General features: G+C 40.6%; 1 protein-coding gene across 1 annotated transcript in view; it reads left to right on the forward strand.

Annotated features, from left to right (window-relative positions):
- Acsf3 (Acyl-CoA synthetase family member 3) overlaps positions 1-24398 on the forward strand; it is a 242146-nt gene that overhangs the window by 124923 nt on the left and 92825 nt on the right. The window contains exon 4 of the mRNA XM_068344483.1: positions 23290-23417. Within this exon, the coding sequence (XP_068200584.1) occupies positions 23290-23417 (128 nt within the window). The remainder of the gene's footprint in view (positions 1-23289; positions 23418-24398) is intronic.

Consider the following 24398-nt stretch of genomic DNA (forward strand, 5'->3'; position numbering starts at 1 on the left):
GTAAACTGGAGCAGTAAAAAGATTAAACGAGTGGTCCAATCCACTCTGTCGGCCGAGATGCTGAGTCTGCAGCAAGGCATTGATGAGGCCTTATACGTGAAGGTGGTCATCTTGGAAATCATAGGTCGGAAAATCCAACTTCTGATTAGTGGATTTGTGGACAACCGAAGTGTTGTCCAAGCGCTATACTCCACAAAAATGGTGGAGGACAAAAGGCTTTGTCTTGACATAGCAAGTGTAAGACAGTCACTAGAGGCTGAGAAAATAGTGGAAATTGGCTGGGTGCCCGGTGACAAGCAGCTGGCATACTGCATGACCAAGAGGGGGGTTCCTGGTTACAGATTGTTTGGGGGGTTTTGTCTCAGGGATGTTTGCCTAGGCTTTAAGTTTAGAGTGTATGGGTTTCAAACTTTGATACAATTATGAATATGTCCATATGTGTTTTGAGTTTAGAGATTTGAAATGTATACATATATGAGAATTTGTGCGTCATTCATCTAAACCATATTAATTCTTTATTATTTTTTGTTTATTCCAGATAGCATTGAATGTTCCCTTTGATCTTTATGCAGTGCTTTTATTGTATTTGAAAATTTATCCATGTATATTTACTCATTATGATCATATTTCCTAATGTGCATAGTTTGTTACAAATTAATTCAGACTAATTTAGACTAAATACCACGCCATATTCTAAATGGCTTCTTGTCAGAAATATCTATTAACTCCACATCACTTGAAAAGAGAGGAAAATTGTATGAATGTACATTTTTACATTGATCTTTATATCAATTTGTCATTTGTAAAGGTTTCTTTAATATTATTCCAAAAAGGAAAATAGTAGAAAAGGGATTTTGACGAAGGAAAAATCTATTTCTGGGCGAGAGACCTGTGCTGCCCAGTGAAATGCTCCTAAAGCACCATTTCTAAGAAATATAACTGCTAAAATATTACCAGAGAAAAAATGCATAGGAATGCTAGGTTGAACTAGCTCGCTCACCTATTGGTGTCGATATAATCTGGGGCGTAATATGATCAGAGGTCTCGCACCATTTAGACATTTCCTTTTCGAAATCCCTCAATAGTGAGGTGCGGTTCAACATCCCCTGCCGCGCAGACTAGTACTACTAACTCTACCCACGCTTACCCAGCACTCCCCATAGCACCCCTAAGTTTGGGGTCTGATCATGGGGGGACAACCAGGGTGGGTTCACTGGGCGGCACAGGTCTCTCGCCCAGAAATAGATTTTTCCTTCGTCAAAATCCCTTTTCTGGGCTCAACCTGTGCCGGACAGTGAAATAGTACCAGAGAAACAAACCCAAACTTCAGTAAATATAAGGGAACGAATTAAAATCAAAATAACATAACAGTAGTTTAATCAAGAGTTGTAGTAGTAGACGATAGTCTTTATAACATCAAAAACTGACAGGGTAAAATATCCCAGGAAGGGATGGCAAAATGTAAAAATAAAACTTGAAATTCAAAATATGATCTGAGGTCAGAACATCTTAGATAATATCATATAAAACTGGACATAAAAGAAATACAGTTCGCAGGACAAAATGTAAATATGACAATTAATAATAGAGATAAACAATATCTAAGACATGGGGACACCTATGGGTGTGACATAACAAACTGAACTCAGGTAGGAACTGTAAGTGAGGCAGATAAGAGGAAGAAGATGGCAAGACATAGTAAATTCAGGAATTAATTAGGAATTAATTTGTTCGGGGGATACCACGCTCCCTGCGGCTACGGTAGCGAGTTGAAGGGCCACTAGATGTTTAAGATAGTGCCGCCTGAACACTGACGGGGATTTCCATCCGGTATATTTAGTAAGATCTGCAAAGTTCATGTGATGGAAAAAATTTATTGAGGTTACTACCGCCCGTATGTCATGGACGTGAGGGAAAGACTCAGGATTAGCCTGTTTGATAAAATACAAAATCTGTTGCCTGATCCCTTTTAAAGTTATAGTCCCTCCCTGCTCTCTGACGAACAAGGGTCCTGAGGTCTTATAGGAAGTCCTCGATAGAAAGGACTTTAGAGTGGTAACAGGACACAGGGAAGGATCCTGAGGGAGCGGGATAATTTTCCAGGAGGACCATCTGTTCTGAGGGTCTTCATTTTTGTCCAAGAAGACTTTGTCTGGGCAGAGGAGAACTTCTCCTGATGGAAGGAACTCGATGTGGCCCGGATCTCTTGACAAGGCCGCTAATTCCGAAATTCTAGCGCCGGATGCTAAACTCATCAGGAATAGAGTTTTTCTGAGTAGAGGTATATACTCACATGAGTCGTTGATGGTTTCTGACGCCAGTTTGAGGACATCATTGAGAAACCAGGAAACCGAGTTAGGACGAATGGATGGTTTCAGTCTGGCACAAGCTCTTGGAATTGAAGCTAGCAATGAGTCTGTTAGATCTATATTAAACCCGACCAGGAAAATTTTCTTCAAGGCAGACTTAATGGTAGTAATAGTGTTAGCTGCCAAACCTGACTCAAACAAGGTTCTGAAAAAGGTAACCATTAGGTTTAATGTCATAAAGACAACCTTAGAATCCTTCAAAAACTTTGCTAGTTTTTTGACCGCTGAGTCATATTGACGAAGAGTGGAGTCTCTCTTATCTGATTCTAAGAATAAAGTATTCTGGGGATCTATGTTAGCCCCTTTGTGGGCCGCAAACTTCATGAAGTCCATAAAGTTAGAGCGTTCCGAATGTTTGAGGAAGCGAACACAGTGCGCTTTTGTACTATTTGGGTCAAAGTCGGGTTGGGGATCTGGCGAGGGTAGAGACTCAGCTCCAGTAAAAGAGGAAACCAATTGCTCTTGGGCCAATTGGGGGCCACCAGGGCTACTTGACCTTTGAAGGTTCGAAGTTTGTCCAGCACCTTCATCAATAGGTTCACCGGTGGGAAAAGATAAATCCTTTCCCAGGTGTTCCAGTTCTGAGACATGGCATCTGTGGCGTAAGCCCGAGGGTCCAGGTTGGGGGCCACATAACATTTTAGTTTGTGGTTGGACTCCGTCGCGAAGAGATCTACCTGGAGGTCCGGTACCTGGGAGAGGATCCACTGAAACGATTTCCGATCTAGTGACCATTCTGACTCCAACGGGGTCGTCCTTGAGAGTGCGTCTGCCACAACGTTCCGAACTCCAGCCAGATGGACAGCTGATAGGTGCCATTGGTTTGAGGCTGCTAGGGAAAAGATTGCTACCATCACATGGTTGATGGTGCCTGACTTGGAGCCCCTTCTGTTTAGGCAACGGACTATAACTTCGTTGTCGAGAACTAGTCTCAGGTGTTGCTTCTTGGCCGGGGAAAGACGTTTTAAAGTTAGTAAGACCGCCATGGCTTCTAGGACGTTTATGTGGAACTGTTGGAACATTGTGGACCAAAGGCCCTGAACCTTCCTGTATTGGGAATAACCTCTCCAACCTGATAGGGAGGCATCCGTGTGGATGACTATCTTTGGAGGAGGGTACCGTAGCGGAACCGATTTCGACAGGGTCTTGGGGGTTGTCCATGGGAGAAGCCTCTTCCGAAGAATGAGAGGAAGACGGGTCTTCTTGTCTCGAAATTTGTTGTTCGCTCTGGAGCGCCAAACCCGGTTTATGTTCTTCAGTTTCGCTTTCAGAAGAAGGTCTGTCACTGAAGCGAATTGTAGGGATCCTAGGATCTTTTCTTGATTCCTTCTGGATGTTATCTTTTCCCCGAGAAAGCGTTTGGTATTCTTCGCAATCTCTATTCTCTTGGACCTGGGAAGACATAGGGTGTGAGAGCGTAGGTCCCACTGTAATCCCAGCCACTGATACTTGGTCTCCGGTGTTAGGCGGGACTTTTTGAAATTTATTTGGAATCCCAGAGACTGAAGATACTGGATCACTTTGTTTGTCACTTTGAGACAATCCTCGACGTTGTCTGACCAGATTAGCCAATCGTCCAGATATGCGACGACTTGGACCCCTTGGGTTCGAAGTTCTTGAATGACTGATTCCGCCAGTTTCGTGAAAATTCTGGGCGCGATGTTGAGCCCGAAAGGCATCACTTTGAACGTGTAAGCCTTGTTGCCTAGTCTGAATCCTAGGAATGGGCGGAAATGTCTTGCTATTGGAACGTGATAGTAAGCATCGGTAAGATCGATGGAGGTGGTGACGGCCCCACGGGGAAGTAAGGTCCGTACCTGCGAGACGGTAAGCATGTGAAACTTGTCGCATTGAATGAACAAGTTTAGCCGGGAAAGATCGAGGATGACTCTCCGGCTGTCTGATTCTTTTTTCGGGACGCTGAATAAGCGACCTTGAAACTTCAGATGTTTTGTTTCTTTGATCGCGTTCTTGCGCAATAGATCCTGGGTAAACAGGGTCAGATCCGGTGTCGGAAGTTGATGGAATGTGTTCGGTGGAGGAGGCCCTTCTATCCAACTCCACCCCAGGCCCTTAGAAATTATGCTGAAGGCCCAAGGACTGAACCTCCAGCGACTCCTGAACGCATAAAGTCTCCCTCCTAACTGAAGATTCTCAGTAGTTGGAGGATTTTCCGCCACGGCCTCCGCGTGATCCCTTTCCACGGGAGAAATATCTCCCCTTGCCTCTGTTCTGAAAGGAACCTCTTGAACCAAGGCCCATGCCTCGCTGGTATCCTTGAGAGGAACCCCGGGACTCATAGGCAGGGTTATAAGCCGGTGAGGTGAACGAACTCGAAGCCACTTGGCTTTTAGGGTCGAGAACATATTCCTCTTGGGGCTGAGGCTTGGAGGTGGAGGGTCGGATGGTCTGAGCAACCGGGACAGGCTGGACTACCTGGAGAGGTTGGCGGAACTGGGCAGAGCTATAAGGACGTAGCCTTTTCCTGCCCCGGGATTGAACGTTCAACTGTTCGAACTTCCGTTTGGGAGTGAGACCCCAACGGACCTTGAGGATCTGGTTCACCCTGGCAGCTTCGCTTAACACCGAGTTGACCATGTCCTCCGGGAACAGGTCCGGACCCCAAGCGGAGGCTTTAATGAGCTTATTCGGCTCATGGCGGATAGTAGCCTCTGATAAAACATGCCTACGGCAACGTCTTCTGGCTACCAAGAAGTCATAGCAATCCGATAACAAGGATTGTAAGGTGGCCTTTGTCATGACCTTAAAGGCGTGTTCCTCATCAAAGTTAAGGGAAAACATCTCCGCCATCGTCGAGACGTTTAGGCTCCTGCTAAACCTAGACCGGGACTCGAACTCGAGTCGAATTAAGGTTTCGGGAAGTCTTTGAAGTCGTTCGCTAAATTGCGTCGACGCACAATCAGCGGATAACTTACCAGAGGTAAATGTTGACTGAATGTTAAGCCAACATTCGTTATCTGATGGGAGCAGAAGAGATGTAGGGTCTGTCTCCCGAAGCTGGGGCAAAGGTTTGTCTTCGGCCACTGCCTGAAGAGCTAAATCCACCATCTTGGTGACGCAAGGAGTAGGGGTCTGCTCGTCCACAAGAAACATAGTGTATGTGCTTTTGTGGGGAGTCAGCCTGGTGTTCGTGCAACCCCACTCGTTCAGGGTTCTAACCCAAACAGACTGAGCCTGTTCTTTTGGGAAGATAACGGTCTCCTTAGGGACCTTATCGAGCCAGACAAGAGCTTCTTCCGTTAGCCGGGCGAAGCCGGGGAAGGGGAATTGAAGGCCGGGAGGGAAGAATTCAAAGTCTTCAATGGGCCCGGTTCCAAAGCCTTCAATGGTCAACATCCCGTCAGTGAAAGGACAGTGGAGCGCCATTTTCCATGGGTTATTTTTAGTGAAAGGCAGGAGTTTTGAGGCGTCCGGGATGAGGAACTGCTGTTGTTGAGGCAGTCCTCCTTCTAAGGTGTCCAGTCTCCTGATAACGGCAGATAGCATTGAGCTAATCTGCTCTGAGACAACCCTTGACATCATATTAGTGAGAGCCACCGGGTCGAAGTTGGCCGGGGCAACTGAGGAAGATGGCTGCACTCCCGGGTCCTGAGAAGTAGAGGAGGTGCTAGCTAAGCCACTTGGGGCTCCGGGGAGGGAAGCCTTCTTTGGCTTGGTTGCTTTGGGTAGTGTGGGATTCTTGCGAGTCCTAACTAAGGGTCTCTTCTGAGACTTAACCTTGGGAGGAACCGGGTGTGATCTTGGGTTAGATTCACGGTTGGCATCAAAACCTAGAAAGGAAGAAGAATTAGATGCCGAAGAAAAAGAAGGGCTAAGAAGAGGGATCTTAGCGCCGGACCCACCTGCCTCACCTACCTCCTTACCTGTCTCCGGTTCGTCCAAAACCATGGGTTCCAGGTCCAAATTCAGAACCGCAACATTGTCCTTAATGGGGTCGGGGTCGTCACCGAGGTCAGTATCCTGATCGAGAGCAAGGTCCAGGGTTGCTGTAATGTCGGCAATAATAGGGGCTGCCACTTCTTTAGGCACTGCTGCAGAAGATTTTGCGTTGGGATAGATCAGGTTGCAGTAATCTTCAGAAACGACGTAATGCTTCTTGGCCTTAACGTTACGGGCGAAGCCGCCTACCCAAACTTTCAAGGTGGCTCTTGCTGTGGTCTTAGCTGCTTGAGAACTCTGAAAGAACGGGGATAAGGTTAGCAAACCCGGGAAACGGAGCTGAGAAATGATAACCAAAGGTTCATTATATAAAGCAAGAGGAATGCAAGTAGAAAAAACGCCTATAGAGGACTCACTGATTCCGAAGAGAGGGTGGTGACAAGGTCGTAACAGACAAGGCAGTTGTCGGGGTGCCAAACTATCAGGTCATCCATTTGAATCCCACAGTCGGCGTGAGATCTACAGACCTCATGTCCGCAGGGCTGTTGAGGGACGGCCGCGCAGGCTGTCATCCGACAGCGGACCACCTGTAAAAAGGAATAGTCTATGAACACCTACTTGATATCTCTAGAAGGGACCCCGGTGGATCCGGACCTGGAAATTAAAGCAAAATGCATAGTCTTAGACTATTCCAAGAGGAACCCGGAAGAGCCGGGGATGAGAAAAGGATGTATAAATAAGGGATTGAATAGTAATAAATAATAGTCCCGGGGACTGGGAACAGAAATACTTAAAGTAAACTTAAAGTAAACTTAGAGTAAACTTAAAGTTACATCCTTAAAATACATATAATAAAAAACTCCGATTATTATGATCTTATACATTAACGTCCGTGAGAGTATAGGGTTCCCGTAGGGAGAGTAGGAATCATAAACTGTGTCAGTGTCATCAGATCCGGCAGTATTGTAAGCCCGGAGGTCCCAATGTCTGATGACGGGAGGGTACGGTGGGAGAATGCTGGAGGAGCCAAGGGATCCACCAACGAGACTACCGGACGTACCGGGACGAACGTAATGATTCGTGTAGAGTGCTATGATTGTAGGTTAATAATATGTCCTACTACGAACGATAATGGCAGGAGGTACCGTATGATGGGGACACTCCTAAAATATAGATAAGGTCTCATTCCTAATTCCATTAAGCTAAAAGCAAAAGCCATACCAAGAAGGCATTAGGTATACTGCCCAATCACATGGATAGGGCACGTGATATAGTCCCTGGCGGTCCCGGCCCTCCCCCTCCCCTGACTGATGGCCAATCGAGACGACGGGAGGGGGGAGACGAGAACCGCCCGGGATGAATGAGACTATGTAGCACCCTGTGAGATAATCTCGGTCCTCAATATGTCGGAATGTTGAGGGAAGACTGAGGAACAAGCATACTTGGCCCGTATTGTCATAGCCAACAACCATCGAATAAGAGGAGAGACGTACTCTGGGAGGGGGGGGGGGTACAGGGGAATCACGTGGACAGGTGGTGGTAGGCAGGGCTACCAACTGGAGATCCCCTTAACACAACATGGAAAATGCCAAAAATATGATCATAACGGAGTGTGACAATAAAAACAATATGAACTGTTATAAATACTTAAAAGTAAATAATGAATAAAAGCGTAATCACGTAAAAAAGGCTAGGCATGCAAAGTTAATATGGCAAGAGAGGGACGCGAGCGAGTGGCAAGGGATGAAGCATGACGTCATCTTGGAAGATGGAAAACAGGGATACCAACCTTACTACTGAAGCGGGTAGATAGCGAACAGTAACACAAATAAAGAGCTACCTGTACGCGAGAGTCCCACTCGAAGCAAAACGTAAAACTATGGGGAGCGAAAATAAAACCAATAGTCTTTTGTAACATCAAAGTGAAATGCTCCTAGAAAAAACAGCAAAACAGTTCCCCGCGGGAACGCTATCCACTAACATGCGCGAAGGCAGGCATGCCAACATAACTGAAAGCCTTAAATGATACGTAACACTGATACCATAGTTATAATAATAATGATACGCTAAAGTTGAAAGCTTATAATCGGTGTAAAGGTAAAATTCTCCCAAAAAGTTCGAACGAATAACAATGATGAAAGAAATAACCAACGAACTAGCGAGAAAGGGCAGGAGCCGTGGAACCATGAACGGTTAGAACGGGAACGCTATCCACTATAAATCACTTCTGAATTAATAAAACAAAGGCTACACTGCCCATTCACGCTTAAAACTCATGGATAAAGTACTTAACTTCGATGGAGTAACTTGGGATTCCGCCATCGATGCTTAGAGGGAGAAAAAATCCAAAAAACACCGAGGTAAGCACAACAGAACTTAGCGTATGCGGGTGCTAAAAAGGAGTGCTGGGTAAGCGTGGGTAGAGTTAGTAGTACTAGTCTGCGCGGCAGGGGATGTTGAACCGCACCTCACTATTGAGGGATTTCGAAGAGGAAATGTCTAAATGGTGCGAGACCTCTGATCATATTACGCCTCAGATTATATCGACACCAATAGGTGAGCGAGCTAGTTCAACCTAGCATTCCTATGCATTTTTTCTCTGGTAATATTTTAGCAGTTATATTCCTTAGAAATGGTGCTTTAGGAGCATTTCACTGGCCGGCACAGGTTGAGCCCAGAAATGTCAATATTGTCGTTACCGATCGAATACGCCGCTGTGAAGAAGATCCGAACAGCGTGGTTTTGTCATCGAAACCAAATAAAGTGTGTTTAAGTTTACTGGCGGGTTTTATTCCATTGATCATTTCTTGTTCTTTTTCACTTTGTGTGTGTTTTGGAGTCTTTAGATTCCTTCCGGGGAAGGATGTGGGACTTCAACATTGATGAGTGTTGCATGTCCCTTCTATTCCCAGACTGTGAGGAACTCTCGGCGTGAAGAGAGGTTTCCTCCATTGGTGCGATGGGGAAAAATCTCTCTTCGCGTGGTTCCCTTGGTGACGGGAGATCTTCGTCAGAAGGGGATGGAGACTCAGTCCGAGAAATAGGAGGAACTTTCCTTGATGGTGTGAGTGGAGTCAGTTTCGCCCTCCGGGAAGTGACCGAGTCCAGAACACCTCTTTTCCTCCTCAAAGGGGTAGAGAAAGCCATGGTTCTGTGTCCTAGATCAGAGAGGACAGGCTTGAAAACCTTGGTTATGGCTCTGATCAGGGCACTGAACCAGGCCTGTTCACTGACAGACACACTGTCAGACATACCCCCTGAAGGGAAAGGGACCGAGGGATCCTTGGGAGGAGTTACTGGAATGGGTGGGTTCGCCTCAGGAAGTAGCTTTGGGATCCTGAACCCCTCTGCATGTTTCCCTTCTCCCACAATGCATGGTGGTATGCACTTGTGGGGAGGGGAATGAGGCGATGGCGACCTTGGTGGACGTCGTTCCTTGTGGTGCGCAGGCTCGCGCGAGGGCGAGTAGTGGTGCTCGCGCGAGGGCGAGTAATGGTGCTCGCGCGAGGGCGAGTAATGGTGCTCGCGCGAGGGCGAGTAATGGTGCTCGCGTGAGGGCGAGTAATGGTGCTCGCGCGAGGGCGAGTAATGGTGCTCGCGCGAGGGCGAGTAATGGTGCTCGCGCGAGGGCGAGTATTGGTGCTCGCGCCTGGGACTCTGTTGGCGCGCGCAGGTGCGCAGAAGGATTACGATGTGCGCGGGAGAGTGTTCGCGTGCGTCTGTGAAAGAATTAGGGCGCGCGCGTAGTAGAATCATGATAGGCGCGCGGGAGCGCTGGAGAATGTTGGCACGCGGGAGCGCTGGAGAATGTTGGCGCGTGGGAGCGCTGGAGAATGTTGCCGCACGTCTTTAGGAGAGAGAGGGCGCGCGCGTATCTCTGTGAGTGGACGCACTCACAGAGAGACTGATAATGAACTTAGTTTCCCCCTCGGAGGATAGTCAAGAACAGGGGAAACTAAGCCGTCAGTTACCGTAGAGTTTGGAGTGGCAGAGTAGATGAGTGACGCCGCATGAGACACCTCTGACACAACAACGTCGACAAGCGTCAGGGGATCTACCTCTGACGGTGACGACGATTGCTTGACAGAAGCACCTAGGCGGATGTAATCAAGGAAAACCTTGGAGGGCGAACCCGTGAGCCCCAAGGAGGACCAAATCTGCAAAAGGGAAGTTAGTGACACGGCCTCCCCCGTGGGGAGAGGTGGAGCTGCTTTGCTAGGGGAAGCAACGTCATCTCTCGAGACCCGAGGTTGGACAGAAATAAATTGGTCTACGCTACTACTCAACGGTCTCTTGAAAGAGACTGACTGCGTAGGAGCTTCGGAGGAGATTTGGGTGACGGAAGAAGAGGCCTTTGGTTTTTCTTCCTTCGAAGCAACCTTCGAAAGAGAAACATCCCGCTTGGACTTCTTCCGCCGTCGTGAAAACTTCTCCCACTGGGAGGAAGACCACTCCCTACACTCACTACACTCACTACACTTGTTGACACTATCACACCGTTGGCCTCTGCAAGAAGGACAAAGGGCGTGAGGATCTTTCTCGACTGCTGGCATGAATGTTCCACAGGGGCGGTCGGGAAGTCCAGGACAGGTGCGCATGGTCACAGAAGCCAACTACACACACACAGACCAAAAGAAAAGAAAAAGCAAAAAGCATTAATGGCTGCCAATTGTCAGCGAGGATGAGAAGCGGCAACGTCCGTTCACCATCCGAGCCGAAAGAAAAGTGAGCTCAATCACAGGTGTGTGAGGGGGGAGTGGTAGCAAGCTTCCCTCCCTACCCCTGCTAACTATCTGTGTGGGTAGCTAACCCTCGTTAAAAATTAATGGCTCATCATTTCAGCTACGCCGAAAGTAATATCCCTATTAAATAGCGTGGTTTGTATTCCAGTTACGGAACAACTTATTTTGTTGGTCTGCTGTCAGTAACCTGGTACCTGTACGGTGACCTACATTTTCGGATCAAATAACTCCTTTATTATTAAAGATATCAAACAACTGAAACTTGCCCATTGATCATTAATCATTCCTTAATACTATGTTAGAAGTAAAGAAAATACGACGATTTTTTAATATTTATCACAAATATTTTGAAAAAATAAATATACAAAAATATATACATTCACAAAACAGACCCTAAATCTATTTACACTTAACCTATAATACTTTGGTGACCTGGATATTGAAGATAGATGATATGGGCAAAAAAAAAAAAAAAAAAACTACTTTAAAAATGTCCCCTGTAATCCACCTAAATATTAAAATATGTCTATAATATCTTACACAATTGTGAATTGTCCATTCTAGAATACAAAACTAGTAAAAAAAAGTAAATATGAGTAATTAAAAGCTTCCAAAAAAACAATAAACAAAAATTTCTTCTGAGAGGGCCATTTGACATAAGGTATTTTCCCTATTGCTCTTTTAGAAATCAATATAAGGCCCTCAAATTATATGTGGATACCAAATATGCATGCTAGAATACAAGACAAGTAAAGTAAACTAAATATGAGTACTTGAAAGATTCTAAAAATTAAAAAAAAACCAGAATAATTCTTCTGAAAGGGTCATTTAACATAAGGTCTTTTTCCTATTGCTCTCTCAGAAATCTATATAAGACCCTCAAATTATATGTGGATACCACATATACATTCTAGAATACAAGACAAGTAAAAAAATTAAGTATGAATACTTAAAAGATTCTAAAAAATAAAAAAACAAAAAAATTCTTCTGAGAGGGCCATTTGACATAAGGTATTTTCTCTGTTGCTCTCTCAGAAATCAATATAAGACTAAAATTATATGTGGATACCAAATATATTGAATAATTGAAAAGTTGTAAAAAATGTTATTTTTGTTTGTGTTCCTACCTCAATTTTGAATGCAGTTCGTGTAAGTGATGATATAGTGCTCTGGGCACGTATATTTCTTGCACTACACACAAAAAATCCCTTGATTTCTTGTTTGAGGAAAGAGGACATATGTGGCAAATGTTTCTCTTATTCTGGCCAACCTCAGTGCCCATTCCAGAGTCACTATCTGATGGAATTTCAGGGTCCACATTAAATACTGAGCCAATGGTGTACCTCAGCTCCCTGGGCAAGGTCTTTGCTTGGAGCCTGTAAACAGCCCACCTCCTAGTCAGATGATCAACCACCTCCAACCCAAATGCATGCCTCATCAATGGCTTTGTCCCTGCTGCTTGGAACTAGTACAAGATATATGCATTGGTGTATATCATGTTGTTGATATTGAAGAAAAAACACAAAGGCCATCTTCTGGTGCTCTTGATGCAAGAAGTGTTGGCACATAATTGGTCAAAGGTGACTACACCTCCTTTTGTGGCATTGTAGAACATATGTGGGTCAGTCTTCACTTTTTCTATTATGGAAGGTTTGTGGTGGATACTGCATAGGAGCTGTACCCTCTTGGTCCTGATGGCTTGGTGAGAAATAAGGATCATGTTCTTCTCATAGTGGTACATAGCAATTGACTCTCCTACTTTAATCTTCATCGTAGAGTGTTAGAATTACCCAACTCAAATCAATTAAAGGCAAGCCTTTATGTTTCAACTTAGCTGCACTATCTCCAAGAGCAATTTCTTCTTAGTTTTCGAATTTAAATTTTCTATTCACTTTTTAATGGCCAATAAAGAACACCCGTTCTTCAGTGCAGTCGGTACCGCTGGGCACAATCTCGCAAGACTCAACACTCCTTGTCGGACCAAAAATCTTCATCAACTCCGTTTTCTTTTACTTTGTCCGAGACTCTCGAACAATCGTTGAAAAATAAAGACGGGAAAACAAAACTGTTTCCTAATAAAGAATGCATTTAACATTAAATTAATTAATTCAATTAGGATACATAAGGGGAAAGTTAAAGATTTACATTTAATATTAACAAAAGGCAGTCCATAAACGAACACCAAATAATGGGACAAAAAGAAAAACGAACTAGTCAATTCAACTATTTTCCCACGAAAGTAATTACCATTCTCCAATCAACTATTTATACATCTTCCCCAATCAACAAAAGAAAAGTGGTTACACAAAGAACCATTTTGACAGATTAACTCGACAACAAAAGACAACTTTTTTAAACAAAAACAAACTATTGTTTACAATCTACCCTCCCGAGCAAGGCTGCTTATTAGGTTTCTGGAGGCAAGAGCAGAACTACGGGCAGGCCTAGTAGATGTTTCGTTGGGCAAAGCTGTTCCAGTGTCAGGTATTCAATCTGTGTCCAACTCACTAACATTTTCTTATTGTTCTTCAATTTGAACATATAAATTAGGATCATTAAGTTCAGAATATAATTCTAAAGGTACTAAAAAACTAACATTAATTTCACTTTCACTTTTATCAGGCTTAACAATACGAACAGTACGTACAACACGTTCTTTATCACTGCATGTTTCAACAATTCTAACCAATGGCCAATAAGTTCTAGATTTGGAAGGTAATTTAAAGAGAGCAATTTCCCCTTTTTCCCACTTTCTTGGAGGATGAAAAGATCTGTCCTTTTCTTTCAAACTTAATAGATATTCAGAAAGCCATCTTTCCTTAAAGCTTTCATAAAGACCATCCCTAGTTTCCAAAGTACGAGCAAGGAGAGAAGAATACTCATCCTCCTTACCATTCTCCCACTCAGGAACTTGTTCAGAATCACCAAACATTAATGAAGGAATAAATCTGCCAACCAAGAAATGATTAGGAGAAATTATATCTAACTCATTTTCACAAGATCTATAAGTTAAAGGCCTATTATTTAAAATTTTCTGAATGTCAGAGAGGAAAGTGACAAATTCAGAAAATGAAGGAGTATATTTACCAAGAGTTTTAAAAAGTTAATGTGTCACTGTTTTAATTAATCTTTCCTAAACGGCACCATACCACGCTGCGTACACAGGGGTAGTCTTATGAGAAATTGAAGCGACCCTAAACTTCTCCTCAAACTCAGAAGAAGTAAGTAACTGTTCAATTATATTACCAGCCTGAACAAAGGATTTGACATTATCAAAATAAACAGCAACAGGAACACCAAACATATTAGAAAATCTAATGAAAGCTAATATAAATTCCGAGGTTGACATAGACTGGAAAACTTCCAAATGTATTGCTCTTGTATTCAAAGAAGGGAAAATAAGAATATACACCTTAAATTTTTCTCCATTTTTCTCCCTCAACCATAAGTGGCCTGTATAATCTACTCCAATATGAGCAAAAGGCACACTCAGATTAACCCTGGAAGAAGGAAGCGAAGGAGAAGGATACTTCACTGTGCTAGCATTATAATGCTTGCATACAATACAATTCTTAAGGACAGACAAAACTGCTTGCCTAATCCACAAACCATGCATGCACAAAAAACTAAGAGTGGATTGCAAACCCATATGCATAGACTTACAATGGGCATAATAGATCAACAACCTGGTCAGATGATGCTTCTTATCCACAAGAATAGGATTGATAATATCAAATTTTAAAGTGATATTTTTGTCAATCTGACCTTTAGTTCGCATTATACCATTATCATCCAGAAACAAATTGTACTGCCTTAACTAAAGGTGGAACTTCAACTGAAGAATCTCTACTCTTTAGATAAGATAATTCAAGAGGAAAATCTTCCTCTTGCATCAACCTTAGAAGGTAATTAGAAGCTGCCTCAACAGGGTCTGCTTGAATTTTCCTAAACTTATATACAACAGTAAATACCGTAGAAACTACACTTATCTTATAAGTCTAGAAAAACTAGAAAAATTACTAATATTTACAAGAGGTTCCTTTTAAGGAAATATTACAGGAGAAATTAAGTCACCCTTCACATTATCAGGAATACAACCCAAAAGACCCTTAGGCTACTCGTCAGGAGAATTCAACCAAGAAGGCCCTTTGATCCAAAGACTGAAATTTTCAAGAAAATGCTTACAAGTACAAGGTTTAGTAAGTAAATCAGCCTGATTGCTAGATGAAGGAATATAAGCTAATGAAACTCTACAAAATCTATCAGAAATCCTATCTAACAGATTAGAAATTTCCTTCAACCTATTATTCACAAATGTGTTTCTCTTATGATCCCTATTAGTAAGAATTCAACTAAGAACTACTTGGCTATCTATAAAAAGAGTTATGCTTTCAATTTTAGCACAATTTGATAGATTATTTTAAAAAATAGTATCAAAACACTTCAAAGGTAATTGAACAGCCAAAAGTTCTGAAGTCGGGAGAGTTTTCTCCTTAATAGGGCTAACCTTAGTCTTAGCAAATATCAGGGAACTATGATCACCTTGCACAGCATACATAGCACAACCATAAGCTTCCTTAGAAGCATCTGCAAACAAAAACAGCTTGACAGGAGCATCAGTTTTATAAGTTTGTCTGGAAAAACAAGCCTGACTAACCTCACTGTAAGAACTACAAAATTTACTCCATAACTTATAAATTTCAGCACCAGCTGTTTCATCCCAGTTCGAAACTTGCTGGCACAACCTACAAATAATAAGCTTGCCCTGCAGCATTATAGGTGCAAATATGCCAACAGGGTCAAAGACAGGAGACAAAGCTGACAAAATCTGACGCTTTGAGGAAGCACCCTTGTTCAATTTCTTAACCTTTAATTGTAAGGTATCTTGGTTAGAGTCATAAATATATCCTAAAATCTTCATTTCAGAAGAAGCTACCTTTTCATCTTCATCAAGAGTAGATAACAAAGCAGGACAATTAGAATCCCACTCCCGTAATGGCAACCCCCCTGAATTCATAATTTCCTTAATAGAATTGATAATAAATGGCATCTGGGCTCCCTGATTAGAAGAGAGCACCAAGTTATCCATATAAAATTTGTCTTTAATCAGAGAAGCTACTTCCTTCACTCTATAGCTAGAGAAATGATGTTGAATAATATAATTCAATATAAAGGGAGAACTTACAAATAAATTATGGTATTATACCTATAAGCAACGAACTTCCCGTTTATCTTTCTAAAGAAACAAAATCTATTTCGATCAGACTCTAAAGATAACCTAACTTGGAGAAAAGCCTTTACTATATCAGCTACAACTACATAATCATTATTCCTGAAATACAAAACCAAAGACAACGAGTTATTCATCAAATCAATACCAGGGAAAGCGGCTTCATTTAATGAAGGAGCTTTTCCCACCTTTAAACTACAATTGAATACAGGACGGATTTTAGTGGTGGCATTTTCATCATTTCTTATGACAGGACGATGAGGAATGAATACTTGGCCTGCGGCTCTATTTTTAACAGGCTCAATAATGCCAAGCTCCTCCTGTCTATCAAAAACTTCCTCATATTTAGTGGATATATTCTGATCTTCTAACTTAGAGTAAATCCGCTCAACAACTGGCAAAGAAATCTTTAAATTGTTAGGGACTTTTTCAATTAAATCCTTTTTCCATGGTAACTGAACGTGATAATGTCTTTCATGAAAAGAAATTGATTTAGAAAATTCAGCAACTTGTTGGTCTTCATAAGGAAGGGAATTTTCATCTTTAATCCCAATCGATTCTAAGTTGTAGAAATTGTCGAGTCCATATTCGACAGAAGAATCAGGAAAGATATCATTCAATGGATCGAACTTATAGCCTACTGGATTAATTGCAAAATTTACTAATAACTTCTGTTTTCCAAGTTGCTTAGGAGGAATAAATTCCAGAAGTCTAATCTTATCAGGCTTAGAAGTCTGTTTAATCTCCAAATTAAGGGAAGAATTGTAAAAAACTCTAGATTCTCTGTTACATTCAGGTACATATTTAATTTCCTTATTAGGAATAAACTTAACAGATTCAGCTTTACCATTACCTATTTGTCTATTTTCCAAGAGTTTATTACTATCAATTATAGGACAAGACTCTACCTCTCTTACTGGTTTACAATGTTCGTAAGAATCAATTTTCTCTTAAAAAAGCTTCCTTTGTGAAGGATGAACAAAATTGACTACTGTACCAAATGGAATAACCCCAGTGGCCAACTTAATTACTCTAACCTTAATGTTAAACAATTCTACAGAGTCTAAATCTAACTGACTAAATTCCTGAAGGATATCATTCCCTAGGATACCTAATATATTTACAATTTCAGAATTCCTTCGTGGGTAATTATTACATACAGAATAACCTGCAGATTCCAAATTTTTAACTACAGAAGACAACATAGGAATTTGGAGGGAAATATTTAAATTTTACAATGCAGAAAAAAGACAACTAGACTTTATCCCACAAGGCATTGTTAAATCAGCTACCAAATTAAATCCCTCACTAACTTTAGCTGGTAACCCAAAAGAAGAAACTAACCTAGATAAAGGAGCACCACAATAATATCCTAATTTACAATCAACAATTCTTTTATTAATAACACTCTACTGGGCTCCAGTGTCTAATAAAAAACAACATTTAAAAGATTTCCTACCCCTACCAACTTTGAGTGTAATAAAGGGCACAAATATTTCAGACCCTGATTGACAACTTAATACCTATTTACCAAGATCCTTAATAGCATGAGGACACATTGCCCCAAGATGTTCAGATTTATTGCAAGAAAAAAATTTATAAGGTAACAATAATCTATTTCCCGGATATTCCGAGGCTCCATGCCTATCACTCAAGCATTTAATGCATAAAGTTAGTTCTTCAGCTCTATTCTTCCTAGCTTGCAAAGTATCAAACCTAGTACATTTAGAAGAGTTATGACCTGTTTCTTTACAAAATTTACATCTACCAGAAGATAAAGGTTTACTGGTAAATTGAACTTTATTAGAGTCATTACTAGCAATAGATTTATTACTATACTTTGATTGTTGGAAATTACGGTCTTTACCTTCATATTTAACTTTAGGTTTTGCACCAGAATTTTCATTATGACCTAAACTAAGGCGTGCAATTATACTCTGATAGTTATCTAACAACTGGTTAATATTAGGATAAGAAGATCCTGTAGTTCTAGAGAGTTCTATTAAAAAAATTCTAGGAAGTTTCCTATTTACAATTTTGCTAATTAGCAATAGAGCAGCCGAATTGACTTCAATCAGATCTATACCAAGTCCCTTCAAGTCAATGAATTTATTATTCAAAGATCTAACTAAAGATTCTACTTCACTAAGGGATTTTACTTCAGAAGTGTTCAAAACTTCACCTATTACTTGATCAATTATGTTGTCTTCATCCAGAAAATTAAGATCTAATTGCTTAAAAGCCAAATCAAAACCCTCATCATTTACTGTAATGTTTTCTACTACACTTAACGCTTCACCTAACAAATAACCCTTTAAATAAATAAACTTTTGAGCATTAGTCAAGTTAGGCATACCAGCCAAAGCATTATTGAAAGCCTTCTTAAAGTTAAAATAGGCAAATGGATTAGCTGCATTGTTTTCAAACGCCTGAATTTGAATAGGAGGGAGAGGCAACTTTACAATTTTACTAGAACTATTTTGAGGAGTATTCTTACCTCCAAACAAATTATCAATTCAGACAGTTTTCTGTATTTCATAATGATAATCTCCTGCTGCTTGCATAATACTTTCTAGTTCATCTTCAGCAGCAATTTCACAAATGCTTTCATCAAAATTCTCAACTATTACTAAATTAGAATCAATTTTATGAATAAATTCTTGTAACAAATGACCATTAGTTTGATCGTCCTTTAAAGAGTCAATCTTCCTAACATCAAGAGTTATTAAAACCCTTAACATAAGCCCTCTTTTTAATTAACTTTTTCATTTCAGCCTCATTCATCTTGAACAATGCAATTAACCAATACTAAATTACCCAAAGAAAAATTTAAACTTAACTTAATCAAGTCAATGCAAAGCAAGTTATCATCAGTTACTTCCTTATGAAAAAAAAAAAAAATACAGCATATTATGCTAACAGCAAAACTAGGCTAATCAACAGGTTATATAAAAGAAAAGGTTACTAACTTAACCTAAGCTTAAATTAATACAAGAAGGACCAATACTGCTTCTTTCCTTATAAGGAATAACAGCAGTATACAAAAAATCCTACAAATCATTGTTGCCCAGGAACACAAAGATGCGACTAGGCCTAGACCTCCTAGGGTTAGCGAAATACCGCTCAACTTCAACCTTGATGTTTTCAAAGGTTGCGCCCCCTTTGCAGATGTAATTAAACCCGTCATATTCTTACAGGCATAAATCGGACAACCTCCTTACCCATCTATGCCCAAAAACAAGAGTCATAGCCAAAAAAACAAAGCAAACAAGACAAAAAGCAAACTGAAGTATTACGGGGTAAAAAAGCTTTAAATTCGAATATGTTAGAATTATCTAACTCAAATTAATTAAAGGCAAGCCTTTATGTTTCAACTTATTGCAGAACAATCTCTTCTTAGTTTTCGAATTTAAATTTTCTATTCACTTTTTAATGGCCAATAAAGAACACCCGTTCTTCAGTGCAGTCGGTACCGCTGGGCACACTCTCGCAAGACTCAACACTCCTTGTCGGACCAAAAATCTTCATCAACTCCGTTTTCTTTTACTTTGTCCGATACTCTCGAACAATCGTTGAAAAATAAAGACGGGAAAACAAAACTGTTTCCTTATAAGAAATAAATTTATCATTAAATTGATTAATTCAATTAGGATACAAAAAGGGGAAAGTTAAAGATTTACATTTATTATTAACAAAATGCAATCATTCAGTTTACTTTCCGTCCATAAACAACACCAAAAAATGGGACAAAAAGTAAGAACGAACTAGTCAATTCGACTATTCTCCTACTAAAGCAATTACCATTCTCCAATCAACTATTTATACAAGAGAGTGGTTTTGAGAGATAAGGCTTATCCTTTATGGTCCTAACAAAGTCGAGACCTTTCTTCTTCAGAGCTTCTCCAGCTTGAAGGGAGCTGAACCAGTTGTCTGTCGTTACCACTCGACCATGTCGTGGATATGGGGCAGTCAATTCCATTATGTAAAACTCTCCATAAGTTTTGTAGGTCGAGAGGTCCACAGTTCCCTTGCCCATGTAGGGAATGGCATTGCATAAAAAATGCGTGTCAGCATCGCACATCATTACTATCTTCATCCCGTATCTGTAAAACAAAAGACTATTCAGTAAAATACTAAAATAATAGAACAAATATACACTAGAATCACAGGTAAATAAATCTATAAGACAGGTAAGTATGCAATGGATTGACGGGTAAGTAAATGTGATTGCAAATAAAATAGATAATAAATAATGAGAAATTAAAACAATTACATATAAACGAAAATGGCAGGTAAGCAAATTAGAAAAAAACACTACCAAATATGCAATGGAATGACGGGTAAGTAAACGTGATTGCAAGTTAAATAGATAATAAATAATGAGAAATTAAAACAATTATATATAATGAAAATGGTAGGTAAGCAAATCTAGAAAAAAAAAAACTACCAAGTATGCAATGGAATGACAGGTATGTAATTGTTATTGCAAATAAATTAGATAATGAATAATAAATGATAAAATTAAAACAAGTATAGTATATATAAACTATAATGACAAGTACGTAAATCTAGAAAAAAAAAACGGGTAAGTGAATATGCAATGCAATGACAGGTAAATATCTAGGAAAAAATCCAAGATGGTGATAATAATAATAATAATAATAATAATAATAATAATAATAATAATAATAATAATAATAATAATAATAATAATACAACAACACTAACAACACCAATAAGAACAGAAATACTTACTTTGCAGGTTGATTCGGGATGTACATCATGAATGGGGTTTTCCCACGGAATGGCACCAACTGTTCATCAATGGTTAGATGAGGGCCAGGCACATAAACATTCTTGCAGGCATCAACAAAACTATCCCACAGGGTCCTGGTAAGCGCCAGCCTGTCCACTTGTATCCTTTGTGCTCGTGTCTGAGAGTTGTCAAATCTGAGGACCCTCATCAGGAAGGCAAATCTTGCATTACTCATTGTGCTTCTGTATAGGGAACATCCTTCAAATGTCGCAAACATTTGGGCAACAAACACATGAGTGTCATTCTTCAAACCTGACATTACCAGAATGCCAGTCATAGCCTTTAGTTCACTGATGCCGTTATCCTCTGTAGTGGCTCTTTGAACTTTATATTTAGCTCTAAAAGCTGCAATCTTATCATTTGTATAAACAGCAATTGGTGCCAACCCCTCATCCGAAATAAAGAGTTCAAAAAGCTCATGCGGATTTCTAAATCTATTTGCTCGCTCTGTCAACGACCCTGATGGCACTATGTGGAGGCTTACAACCTTGGCCAATCTAGGATTGGGATCCCGATGCCAAACATTTCCATCCCTGGCTCTATAGGTTTCTCTGTCATAAAACGCAATCTGGGACCCAGCACTGCCACGTAAAGGGCCTTGTGCTCTTTTCCTGCTCTTTATTTCATTGGGAGTAAGAGGTGGCACTGGATGATGGCACAGGGATGGCATTGGGTGATGGCACATGGGTGGCACTGGGTGATGGCACAGGGGTGAAACTGATGTATGGCACAGTGGTGGCACTAGCTGATGGCGCAGGGGTGGCACTGGTTGTGGCACAGGGGTGCCACTCAAGGATGTATGAAACTTGAATGACGTTCTAGAACCCTGCAACGTCATTTGCCCCGACGCCCCATCCTCCACATTACTCGAGGGAACTAACACCGCACTAAATTTCACGCTGCCATCGGTCACTGGCACTGGCAGTGATACTGAAGGCACTGATACTGAAATCACTGATACTGAAGGCACTGATACTGAAGGCAACACAAAGGGTTCTTCTTATATCAAAGAGGTATCCCATATACTTTGAGACTTCGATAATGATGAGACGGGGTCCCTCTCTGAGGGACTCCTGAAGGGGGTCAAGGTCAGCTGTGGGTCATTGACGTCTTCTTCATCGTTGTCGTCTAAAATCTTCCTCTTACTCCTCTTGGAGGCAATATCACCTTTCTCTTCACTCGACGACCAGAAGCAAGGCCCAGGGGAGACACAGTTTCCGAAGAAGTTGTTGGATCAGGTTGAATAGAAGGATCTTGGCGAGAGGGAAAAGTAGCTGCCATTTGACACAGCCACGGCGTCTTCCTCGGGCTTGTCGCCGGACTTTTGGTAGATAGCCTTGTCCACACAGGTTTCGGCATCACTGGCATCACTATCAGATTCCAAAAGGTCCTCAATTTCTTTCTTGGATGGGAATCTTTTTGGCATCTTTGAAAACTGAAGAGGAAAAAAAAACACACTAGTTTTCACTTATTTACCGGCACACGTGGCCACAAAGCCTCATGGTAACCAATTCACAATATGGCAACACTATTCACCATTGCTAACTCAAAATATCATTAACTTTTATAAATAACACTACAAGATGTATATCAAAATGTAAAAGAATACAATTTTAAGGTTTGTACTTTGTTCGTTAATAAGTTACCTACCTGGTGACCAAGTAAACTTTGAAGGGCTATGAGGCGGCGAATTCTTGGAGCTCAACTTGACACGTCCGTCCGCAATCGAATCACAACAGAAACTGACGCCGTGCACCTCGACCCGGCGGGAAAAGCTGAAATATCCTGCCAAATCTTGAAAAATAGGGTTCTGCGCGTGCGCCCGGTCCCCACATGGGGTCCATATTACTTACGCAGGGTTAAGAATAGCGTCTACCACAAAACCAAAGTATTTTTGAGAAATTTAAGATCATATCTCATAATACCACGTCCTTGGCTTGTAAGTCAGATAACAGATGTTAATTTTCCATGTCTAAAAAATAACTGTTTTGTATTCGTTGCTATCATAAGGGAATGTGTTTGTATGAAAAAATAGTTTTAGTTATACTAATGTGCAGTATATTGTAAAAGCTTTTCATACAAAGTACACAAATACCAACAATTCTTTGAAGGAAGATTTTCCCAAATTTATTTTCAAACCTGAATTTATATTATGCTCTTGTAAATTCTAATGACACTATAGTTCACAAAAATCCTGTATGGTATATCACTAAAAAAAATTTCTATCAACAGCCGTGCCTCTTTATCCGAAGCATCCTACGTCACAATTGGAATATTATGTGAGGGACAGTGAATCATCTATTATTGTCACCACATCCACTCTTGCTCAGAAAATAAAACCAATTCTTTCTGGCCATCATGTAAGAAATTTGATTTTAAAATTTTTCTTCATTGACATTCTTATAAGGGTAAGCAAATTTTACCTTGCAGTTTTAGGATTTTTACCTTGATAAATTATGTATCAATCATTGAAACATCTATCCTTGTATAGCTGTGTAATGTTTGATATTTGAAAACCAATTTTATGTTCTAAAATTTGGGGTTGACCATTACATGGTGTATAGTAATGGAAAAGTGAAAGATGGTGAAGCCTAGTTTTTAGATTTCCCATCAATGGAAATCACCAAAGTAAATTTCTTTTCACAGCAGTAGACAAACGCTTTCATGTGGAATAAAAGAAATAAATGTTTTACTTATCTGAGATTCTGTTATTATTGTTCTGTTTTTATAATGGGGAGTGCAAATCTTTGAGATTAGGCTAGGCCTATTGTAGTCTTTGGATTTCTCAATATTGAAAATCAACATTCTACTGCAGTCAGCGAACTATGGTTATCTTTTTTAATAAAAAAATAAGAATACTTAATTGTTTTTTTTTTTTTACTTATTTGAGAATCTCTTTTTATTCTTTCTATAGTATATTTTCATGGCTGTTCTAGACTATGATAAGGATAGCCTATATATCTTGAAGACTCAGGCCCACATGGCTGAGGACTATTAGGTGTAAAGCTAGAGATGATGAATGGAGAAGTGTTGTAATAAAAGCTCAAGATAGAGACAACTGGTGAAATCTAACCCAGGCCCTTTGTGTCAATAGGCCTAGGAGGAGATGATAAGGATGGTGATGATATTTCCTGAATTCAAGCAAATGTTAGCCGCCAATCTGCCATTTGCATTTCTTCAGCTGATTTCTTTTCACTAGCGATTACCAAAGAATTTGAAATATTTTGAAAACTTGTGATATAACTAAGAGTAATAGTACAATTGATAGTTATAAGAATAGTAGACGTGGGTAGAGAGAGATTAAAGAATAGAAGTGGGTTGTTATTATACTGTTTGCTAAT

The sequence above is a fragment of the Palaemon carinicauda genome, chromosome 21, assembly GCF_036898095.1.
Source record: "Palaemon carinicauda isolate YSFRI2023 chromosome 21, ASM3689809v2, whole genome shotgun sequence".
Classification (NCBI taxonomy): Eukaryota; Metazoa; Arthropoda; class Malacostraca; order Decapoda; family Palaemonidae; genus Palaemon; species Palaemon carinicauda.